Here is an 11,403-nt window from a genome sequence, read left to right as displayed (position 1 = left end):
ATGACACCAGTTTTGTTGTGGTGGAAAACCGATGTAATATCAGTATTGTTTAACGACACAAATTCGATTTCCGAAATAGTGAAAAACCAATATTATCACCAAGCAAATCATAAAATTAAGTTAATATTATTAATTCACTAACAAAATCACAAATAAAAATGCACCGATGTATCTAAACACACCAAGTCAATATCCATATAACCAACACATAAATATTCTTCTTACAATATAAAAAGATAATAGATATTGTGCACATCAAGTCAGTATCCACAAATTACACATAACTATTCTTCTTACAACATCAAAAGGTAATAGATAGTACACAAATATTCTTCTTACTGGTGCCAACGTTATCCTTCTTGCTCTGTGCAGAGATTTAACTAAATCTTCCCCATTAGTTTTATTTGTTAATAGACAATTCTCTTTATCTATTACTGGATGGGCACCTTTGCTTGTTTGATATCCTGAGGGTGACAACTTATTGGTGATTCTTTGTAAAGGAGGCCTCCATCTTAAAGGAGTCATTGGAGGCTTTGGGAACTTTGCAACATCCTTCTTGGTTGTCCTCTCACTATTTAATTGATTCTCTAATTCTCTTACCTGAATAGAATAAAATAGTCAATATGGATATAAAGCAATTTGTTGCTTACATAAGGAAAATTAAAGATGCTGTAAATTCTACTCAAATAGAGATTGAAAATGAGATAAGTAACCTTTTGCTGGTAATTTTTACTTGTTTGCTCAGCTTCTTTGATCTGCACATTTGAAATAATCTGTTAAAGTGCAGAAAGCAAGGTCAATGACAAATCTCTCATGGATGCACCAAAATGGCAAGTACTGAAGTCCCCTCCATTAGCACAAGTGTGAATAGCAATGTTCAGAGCATCAACAACTCATTGATTCATGAGAGTTCTTGCATCCAAGAAGATCCAGGAGTTCACATGATCTTCTCTACTAAACCAGCTAAATTTGCAAATTCAAATGATGAAGTAAGACCAATCCAGTCCATGCAGAGTGCATTTCAAACGAATCCTGCTCAATCTCTCACCAAAAGTTGAATTAGAAAACAAGTTTGATGTATATTTAAAGGGAAGACTAACCATATTTCACTAGCTCATCGATGAAGTTGGTGTAGAACTGCAGACCTTTAGGATTCGAAAATCCTCTTCCATCTACAAAGAAAGTAGCATTCATATAAAATAACAGAATTAGTGTTTTTTAATAACACTCTAACCGATCTAAAAGTTTCAGGGAGTCATACTCGGAAGAAGTCTTGACCAAGAGATGGAGAATCTGTAGGAGTCCAATCCCAATTCAGCCATCAGCTTGACATCTTCCTAATAAATCATCTCATCTTACTGAAAGTTACTTGTATGATTCTTCTATAGTCAAACTAACTCTTTAATTGTGTGATTGCTGAGGAAGTAGCTTTAATAGTCATCAATGGGTAATAATTAAGTTAAGATTCAAACCCAAAATGAAACAGATAGAAGAAGCTTTTATATATTTTTATATTAAAAAAGGTGAACCTAAAAAGTGTGTAGTTATACCTTATATTTGTGATACCCATCTGAAGCTACATCTGCTGTACTTTTGTCCATCATTCGTCCTAAAATATTCATCATAAAAAAAGATCAATAATTCTCAGAAAGTTAAACGGTGGTTAGAGTAATTAAACACAGGATTATAATATCAGTGACTGAAATTCCATTACTCAAATGCATTCAAATGTGAAGTGTTGAGCTACTTATTCTTCCGGAGTCTACTCATCTCCTCATATGAAATTATCAGAGGTGTTACAGATGTGAAGACATACCAGTTAACAAGCTCATTGTGAGGCTCATATACTCGAAGAAGTACACCAGAAAATCCACCTTTTGGATGATAGATCGATCAAGAGGATATCTAACTGGAGGAAGAAACTAGGCAATTGTTTTGAAGCTTACCTTGATCCCCTTGCTTTACTTCCAGCTCATTTAATTGGTTCTGATAGATATGTTTCAGCAAGGGAAGCAATTCAGATATCAAGCTATATGTGTGCTCCTTATTATTAAACTTGTTTTGACCATTTGCCAGTTCCTGAAGATGATACAAATTGAATATGCACATAAAATTGTCATAAACCCAGTCTAACACCAGATTGGGTTTATGACAATTTTGATAAGTACTATGATTTGGTCACTCCTGATACTAGTCTTGTTAGTCCTGAGACTGATGCTAATCCTAAGACTAAAGAAATTGCAAAAAAATGATGATAGTGGGTTTATGGTGCATACAGATAAAGCCAGAAAATAGACCTTCAATTAGCATGGTTATCAACATGTTGGAAGGAAGCATCATGGACCTACAAATGCCACCAAAACCAAAATTCAGTTAGAGTGCCATTTGAAGATTATTAAATGATGCAATATTGTTTTTGTTTCCACAGTATTCTGAACAATAAAACAAAATCAAGCCTGTATAACATTTGGCTTGAATGTAATCTGTGATCAAAGTAATTTCTTAATTATGTTTTTTGTGGTGAGATTATATTGGAAAACAAATATTGTTTAAATGCTTGTTGACCTCATAATGTTGTAAAAGAGTCGCACAAATAATTGTTTATCTGTAACGCCCACCCTTCTTACCCAAGGGCGGCGCTACGTTCTTATACTACTTACGTACATGTTTTACTATAACAGCGGAAGAATAAAAACTTTAAAGAATTTAATTTATTAAGCATAATATCACATATTCTGATTTGTTCAAATGTGCATATATTGAACTTATAACTAAAAATATTAATTTGTCCGAATCGTCCTAGCCGAGCCACCACCACACACATCACTATCTGCTCCTCCTGCTGCTCCGTTGTTCATCCAGCTTTCTCTTTTATCTGCGGTACAAGGAAAGTAAGTTATGAGCACTCATGGCTCAGTAAGTTCCTTTCCTACTCACTAAAACCGAGAATCATCGTATATCAAGAATGGATCAACATATCATCGTCTCAACTAATCATAACATAACATATCATTCTATTCAAACATATCATGCATATTTCTTATTCACATATCATTTCATAGAAGCATGAATATCATATCATAAAACAAATAAATCACAAGCATAAGACATACAAGGGCATCATATTCATATCATAATATCACATGACATTATATCATATCATCATATAATTCAAGCACATATGAATGTAGGCAATGCATCGTGAATTTGAAAACTTATACTTAATAGTACTTGAAATTAATATTATCATCATTTGGGATACCGGTTTGTACCACATACATAATGCGTAGGTCCAAGGTAGCAAGTCTTGAGCCCTACCATGCATACATACTAGGCCCGAGTCTTACTCCATCGACCTAGGGCACTCAAAGGCCCATTACTGACGAGGACCGAGTCTTACTCCATCGACCCTGGGGCGTTTACGGAGCCCACCCTTGGTACAAACCATAAAAATAACTTATCATGCATAACTATCATATCATGTCCTTAACAATCTTTCATGCATTTATTCTTTTCATTTCTTTTCATTATGTATAGCATTTTCTATGCTATCACATATCATAACATGACTTCATTTCTTTTCATTATGTATAGCATTTTCTATGATATAACACATCATGGCATATTTCATAATATAACTTCATTATGCATATCATTTCGTAACTAAAGCAATCATGCATTCTAACTTATTATCATATCATTTTCATACAGCATGGCATAGACATATTTAATTTTTGTTCTAGGGTTTCTAGGGCATCTATCCCTTCATGGCCGAACACATAATGATTCATTTAGGTCATACAAACATGTATCACGTTCACACATTATCAAGTTTTCATAAGAAGTACTTTTAACCCCTTAGGTTTCATTTCCAAGGCCTCTAGGTCCTTTAAACCTTACTTGGCCGAAATTCATAGAATATAAACATCCTTTAAGTGGCCTAAAGTATGGGAAACCTAAGTAAATTTCATAGCAAGATTTACTAAGAACATCATACACAAAGTTGGATCATAAACAAGTTAGGACTCTTGTGATCTTACATGTCATAAATCATGTAACTAATTTTCTACATTCCAATTAAACATGAGAGCATTAATCATCTTTCATAACATAATATCACAGAGGTCATTGAGCATATTAGAATTTTGTTTAAGCTTCTCTAAATCATCACCTTACCATGGCCGAAATATTAAGAGTAAGGTTCATGAGTTTCTTTCAACATACAAGTATACAACTCTTAAGAACTTTATATCATGTCATATAAGCATAGTTATTTTAAATTCAAGGTCCTCCTAACCCTAAATTCTTTCTTGGCCGAAACATGAGAGTGGGGTTCTTTTGGTTCCAATCAACTTCCAAGCAAGAAAACCATAGGAAGGTCCTTAGCATTTCATAGAGGGAACCTTGCACTAGTTTGGTTAGATAATAATTTTCCTAACCTATTTACAATATTTTTTTATTGAAATTCTAGGGTTACATACACCTCTTATCATGCATCATATATGTATAAAAACATAGGGGAAAACTTTCTTTCAAGGCATAGAAAAAGAATCCGAAAATCACATGAAAGCCTTGTACCGCAGGTGAGGGGAAGCTTACCTTCTTTGCTTAAGTTTCCTAGAGTTGAGAACTTGCTTGTGGACCTTTCTTCCTTGCTTGCTTTGCTCGGCACCAATGGAGGAAGAAGTGGCTAGGTCTTTTGGTGGAGAGGAGGAGGAAGAAGAGGAGGCTTCTTCCTCTTGTGTTGCTCGGCAACAAAAAGAAAGAAAGAAGGGGGAGAGTTGTTGCTCTCGGCAACAAGAGGAAAGAGGGAGGGAGAGTGCTCGGCACAAATGGAGGAGAGGAGGAGAGTGAGTTGAGGATGAAGCCCCTCCATGCCTATTTATACTAAAGTGAGGGAGGAAAACTTGACTTGATTCATCCTCCTCATTTACTTCTCCTCTTAATGAGAAAGAATATGCTAGAGAAATGCTTCTTGAGTTTCTCTCTTTTCTTTCTCTTAATTTCTCTCCTTTCTTTCCTTTAATTATAATTCCCATCTCTCCTCTTACAATATTCACTCCTATCACACTTGGTTAACATATGCATGCATCCATAAGAGAACCAAGGATCAAATCTTTCTCCTAACATATTTTTGTACAAAATAATTCATGTATATGCATTATGCATAAATATTTCATACATGCATATATAATATCTCATATTTCTTTTGTTTACATTAATTCCTTGCATTATAAATCATGTATAGAACTTTATATTCTCAACTTTATTTTCTTTCATAAAGTTTTTAATCATCTAAATCCTTCCCATCGTAACATTCAACGTAGACTATCTACACATTCTTTTCATTACATTCGTACTCTCATTGCCCTTACTTTATCTAGGCTTTCTAGGGGTGTTACAAACTCCCCTACTTATTGAAAGTTCGTCCCCGAACTTAGAATAACAATTTCTGCTCCGATTCCTTAGATACTGGTGGAGCTTCCAATCTCCCTTGACTTATTGAAGGTCCCTCTTATGTTATAGCCTAAGGTTCTTGTATCTAGGCTACCATTCATGCATCCTAGAATATCACCTACTTATCATCATGCATCATTTTCTAGGGTATAACTTAAGGTATCCTTCCTAGGCTACCATTCATGCATCCTAGAGTATCATACTATTTTTTGCATATAAATAAATTAAGCAACTGTACTTACTTGGAGCGACAGGAAGGAGCTTGATGTGTGTGTAGTGAGCTGGCAAAACTTCGCTCTGATACCACCTGTAACGCCCACCCTTCTTACCCAAGGGCGGCGCTACGTTCTTATACTACTTACGTACATGTTTTACTATAACAGCGGAAGAATAAAAACTTTAAAGAATTTAATTTATTAAGCATAATATCACATATTCTGATTTGTTCAAATGTGCATATATTGAACTTATAACTAAAAATATTAATTTGTCCGAATCGTCCTAGCCGAGCCACCACCACACACATCACTATCTGCTCCTCCTGCTGCTCCGTTGTACATCCAGCTTTCTCTTTTATCTGCGGTACAAGGAAAGTAAGCTATGAGCACTCATGGCTCAGTAAGTTCCTTTCCTACTCACTAAAACCGAGAATCATCGTATATCAAGAATGGATCAACATATCATCGTCTCAACTAATCATAACATAACATATCATTCTATTCAAACATATCATGCATATTTCTTATTCACATATCATTTCATAGAAGCATGAATATCATATCATAAAACAAATAAATCACAAGCATAAGACATACAAGGGCATCATATTCATATCATAATATCACATGACATTATATCATATCATCATATAATTCAAGCACATATGAATGTAGGCAATGCATCGTGAATTTGAAAACTTATACTTAATAGTACTTGAAATTAATATTATCATCATTTGGGATCCCGGTTTGTACCACATACATAATGCGTAGGTCCAAGGTAGCAAGTCTTGAGCCCTACCATGCATACATACTAGGCCCGAGTCTTACTCCATCGACCTAGGGCACTCAAAGGCCCATTACTGACGAGGCCCGAGTCTTACTCCATCGACCCCGGGGCGTTTACGGAGCCCACCCTTGGTACAAACCATAAAAATAACTTATCATGCATAACTATCATATCATGTCCTTAACAATCTTTCATGCATTTATTCTTTTCATTTCTTTTCATTATGTATAGCATTTTCTATGCTATCACATATCATAACATGACTTCATTTCTTTTCATTATGTATAGCATTTTCTATGCTATAACACATCATGGCATATTTCATAATATAACTTCATTATGCATATCATTTCGTAACTAAAGCAATCATGCATTCTAACTTATTATCATATCATTTTCATACAGCATGGCATAGACATATTTAATTTTTGTTCTAGGGTTTCTAGGGCATCTATCCTTTCATGGCCGAACACATAATGATTCATTTAGGTCATACAAACATGTATCACGTTCACACATTATCAAGTTTTCATAAGAAGTACTTTTAACCCCTTAGGTTTCATTTCCAAGGCCTCTAGGTCCTTTAAACCTTACTTGGCCGAAATTCATAGAATATAAACATCCTTTAAGTGGCCTAAAGCATGGGAAACCTAAGTAAATTTCATAGCAAGATTTACTAAGAACATCATACACAAAGTTGGATCATAAACAAGCTAGGACTCTTGTGATCTTACATGTCATAAATCATGTAACTAATTTTCTACATTCCAATTAAACATGAGAGCATTAATCATCTTTCATAACATAATATCACAGAGGTCATTGAGCATATTAGAATTTTTTTTAAGCTTCTCTAAACCATCACCTTACCATGGCCGAAATATTAAGAGTAAGGTTTATGAGTTTCTTTCAACATACAAGTATACAACTCTTAAGAACTTTATATCATGTCATATAAGCATAGTTATTTTAAATTCAAGGTCCTCCTAACCCTAAATTCTTTCTTGGCCGAAACATGAGAGTGGGGTTCTTTTGGTTCCAATCAACTTCCAAGCAAGAAAACCATAGGAAGGTCCTTAGCATTTCATAGAGGGAAACTTGCACTAGTTTGGTTAGACAATAATTTTCCTAACCTATTTACAATATTTTTGATTGAAATTCTAGGGTTACATACACCTCTGATCATGCATCATATATGTATACAAACATAGGGGAAAACTTTCAAGGTATAGAAAAAGAATCCGAAAATCACATGAAAGCCTTGTACCGCAGGTGAGGGAAAGCTTACCTTCTTTGCTTAAGTTTCCTAGAGTTGAGAACTTGCTTGTGGACCTTTCTTCCTTGCTTGCTTTGCTCAGCACCAATGGAGGAAGAAGTGGCTAGGTCTTTTGATGGAGAGGAGGAGGAAGAAGAGGAGGCTTCTTCCTCTTGTGTTGCTCGGCAACAAAAAAAGAAAGAAAGAAGGGGGAGAGTTGTTGCTCTCGGCAACAAGAGGAAAGAGGAAGGGAGAGTGCTCGGCACAAATGGAGGAGAGGAGGAGAGTGAGTTGAGGATGAAGCCCCCCCCCTCCTCCATGCCTATTTATACTAAAGTGAGGGGAGGAAAACTTGACTTGATTCATCCTCCTCATTTACTTCTCCTCTTAATGAGAAAGAATATGCTAGAGAAATGCTTCTTGAGTTTCTCTCTTTTCTTTCTCTTAATTTCTCTCCTTTCTTTCCTTTAATTATAATTCCCATCTCTCCTCTTACAATATTCACTCCTATCACACTTGGTTAACACATGCATGCATCCATAAGAGAACCAAGGATCAAATCCTTCTCCTAACATATTTTTGTACAAAATAATTCATGTATATGCATTATGCATAAATATTTCATACATGACTATATAATATCTCATATTTCTTTTGTTTACATTAATTCCTTGCATTATAAATCATGTATAGAACTTTATATTCTCAACTTTATTTTCTTTCATAAAGTTTTTAATCATCTAAATCCTTCCCATCGTAACATTCAACGTAGACTATCTACACATTCTTTTCATTACATTCGTACTCTCATTGCCCTTACTTTATCTAGGCTTTCTAGGGGTGTTACATTATCATATGCCAAGCTAGTAATAGGGAGATATATATTCCCTTTAGCACCCATAACAGTCAACAGGATAAGATAGTCCATTCAGATTAGAGAATTATATGGGAAAGATAGTTGTTGTTCTTTCCAATTTCCATCATTTTGATTGCAGAGGTGAAGAGTTTTTGTCTACCTCTAATTTTGTTTGTACATAATAACAACAAAGAAAAATTCTTGTCAAATAGTTTAGCAACAACTGGAATGTAGGAACAATTTCAAACTGTGATTGAATTAAGCCAATGAATTTTTACAGGATCTACAAACTTTTCAGGGGTAGAAATATGCATCTAAATCTTTATGGGAGTCAAGTGAGACTAAACTTATTTCTAGTTAAAATTCTTCCCTGGACCAAGAATGTTTAGGATCTACTGAAACAGGAATGAAGAGGTCCAGCTAATGGATTCCAAAAATCAGAGAAAGTAATGACATTGTAAAACTCATAATCGGGCACGCAAGCTTGAACCCCAAAAGATTTTTTTTCTTCATATGCTAGAAACTTCATTCAAATCTCTTGCTGGAAAGATCAAAACAACTGACTAATTAATTATTAGAATGACTATATCACCCTAGTAATAGCTCCAATAATCAACGAGTTTGTCACTCAATTGGCACAGTCTTTCCGGATCCGGTCTATCCTAAACCCTAAACCGTATTAGGAACTATTCAGATGGATTCAGATAATTAACTTGGTCATGAATCGATTTAACAAGAAGGTCAAAAGAAAATACTCACTTAATGATCAAAGCCTTTAAGTTGTATATGTAGCGCATCTAAGAAGCCCAACACACAAATCCTATAGAAACAACAACAACAAAAAGAGGTAAATTTATAAGCCAGAAAACATGGCATATTAGTGAAAAGAATTAGCATAGACATAAAAGAAACTTGATAGTTCAAGGAATACATAAAACCAACTTAGCAACAAGAAATAACAACTCCTCAATCTAGCAAACAAAAATGATAAAATCAACTCAAGATAGTGTTGAGGAAATTCATCAAACACATTGCATACATCAATCAATTAATACTTGCAATCAAGAGATCAAGAAGATGAAACTCTAATATTTTTTAGTTTCCACTATACTTGAGTTTCTAGGTTACACATGCAAGAACATGGCCTTGACAAGCAAAGTTTCAAGCTTATTTGAGTTTCAAGAAATTTAACTGACGAAGAAGAAATCACCTACCAATCTCAATTGCATAGTCTGACCACCACATTCTTTCGCATCCATACCATCGCTACCACCGGACCAGAGATGATGTACTCCACAAGGGAACCAAAGAAGGGCTTCGCGGAGAGGTCGGCGTAGTGTTTCTCCGCAAAGGAGCGTTCCACACCGACCAACTTCAACCCTGATCTACGCACAAAAATAACCAAGAAAATTTCTCGTTTCTTCTCTAAAGTAGACGGGGAAAACAAAAAAGGATTGTAGTTGGTAAAATCTTCACCTTTCAAATAGAAACCTTTTTTCTCAAACCTACTAATAATTTCTCCAACCTTTCAACTAAAAAAAAAAGGAAGAAGAAGGATTTTGGTGTTTCAGTAACATATCTACTATAAATTACGCAATGCAACGCCGAAGAATAGATGAACGAAGCGAAGGAATAAGAAATCAAGGGGGAGGAAGACGGAGAGCACACTAGGCCGCGTTGGACGTCGTTGGGCTTGATCATGATGAAGGTCTGTCTGTTCCATCGCCGTGCTCACTTCGTTTCTATCGCTTGCTTGCTGACGTTGTCAAGGAGAATGATGACCGAAGGCACAACTTTCATAGAGTGGGAACAAAAACCCTAATCGGACTTAGCTCCACAAAAGATCCTGGCTAGAAGTGCGATTCTTCCCAAGTCAAAACTACAAAAGCCAATCGATTTGCTGGCAGCGGATGCTGACCACGACCTTCCGCATGGGGCTGGCCAGCGGCTGGGCGTCCTCAGCGTGTGCGGCGTCGTCGTCCGCGGGGTGGCCGACCGCGAGGTCGTCGAAGGCAGCAGGGGCGATCGCGTGAGCGACGAAGAGTGGAGCTGAGATGGAGGAGCGGAGACCGGCGGGCGAGAATGAGTTGCTACCCTCTGCGTCCTCAGTCAAACACAAGGCAAGTTGTGTTGTGCATCGATCTAGGAAGGGGAAGAGGGAGATGAGGCTGAGAGAGATAGTCGGATGGCCAACGGCGAGGAGGAAAGTGGTGGATATACGGTGGACGGTGCGATATAGGTTTAGGTTTAGAGGGAAGAGTGAAGTGTTGTAAATTTTGGCTAAATATTGGTGGGAAAATTAAATTATTTTATTTTATCATAGACATCGGGTTTTAAAAACCGCTGTTAAAATCGGTGTCTATTAACGAAAAAAATGCTCATAGACATCGGCTTCAAAAACCGATGTCTATGAGCAAAAATCTGCGCTCATAGACACCGATTTTTGGAAAAACCAGTGTAAAATACTCAAAGACATCGGTTTTTACTTAAAACCGTTGTTGTTCCACTGATGTCTATGAGGGATTTTGTTGTAGTGATAGAAGAAAGAAAATGGCTAGGTTCAGTTTGTTTTTCTTACCCACACATCTCTTTATTTTCCTTGGAGAGATTATGAAACACATATCTCTTCATCTTCCTTAGAGAGATGATGAGACATCCTTAGAGTTTTGTGTAGCTCCCTCTCCCAAGTTTCCCACTCACCCCTTCTCAAAGGAAGAAGATAAAGATATTCTTCCCTTTCTTTCATTAAGAGAAATCCATCTCTTTTAGATTCATGTAACAGTAAACACACTGAGTAATTACTGCCAAGAAAGTTGTTACACTTAAC

At 36.1% G+C, this 11,403-nt stretch overlaps 1 protein-coding gene across 1 annotated transcript; it reads right to left on the bottom strand.

Moving 5' to 3' along the window:
* Positions 1 to 1,095: 1,095 nt before the first annotated feature.
* LOC122033958 (beta-glucosidase 20-like) lies at positions 1,096 to 11,105 on the bottom strand. The gene is made up of 6 exons (XM_042593100.1): positions 11,070 to 11,105; positions 9,336 to 9,396; positions 2,298 to 2,344; positions 1,551 to 1,609; positions 1,262 to 1,337; positions 1,096 to 1,172 (listed from the first exon to the last, which is right to left on the bottom strand). Exons 2-6 carry the CDS (start codon positions 9,371 to 9,373, stop codon positions 1,096 to 1,098), a joined length of 297 nt encoding a protein of 98 aa, XP_042449034.1. The 5' UTR covers positions 9,374 to 9,396; positions 11,070 to 11,105.
* Between the last annotated feature and the right edge of the window lie 298 nt (positions 11,106 to 11,403).

The sequence above is a fragment of the Zingiber officinale genome, chromosome 11B (genome assembly GCF_018446385.1).
Source record: "Zingiber officinale cultivar Zhangliang chromosome 11B, Zo_v1.1, whole genome shotgun sequence".
NCBI lineage: Eukaryota > Viridiplantae > Streptophyta > Magnoliopsida > Zingiberales > Zingiberaceae > Zingiber > Zingiber officinale.
This window is presented reverse-complemented; position numbering and strand designations above follow the sequence as displayed.

Coding starts and splice junctions, on each gene's coding strand:
- LOC122033958 (XM_042593100.1), bottom strand. CDS start 9,373: ATGCGCTACATATACAACTTAAAGGCTTTGATCATTAA. Junction 1,338..1,550: donor ATGGGTATCACAAATATAAG/GTATAACTACAC, acceptor ATGATTTATTAG/GAAGATGTCAAGCTGATGGC. Junction 1,173..1,261: donor TTGGTCAAGACTTCTTCCGA/GTATGACTCCCT, acceptor CTTTCTTTGTAG/ATGGAAGAGGATTTTCGAAT.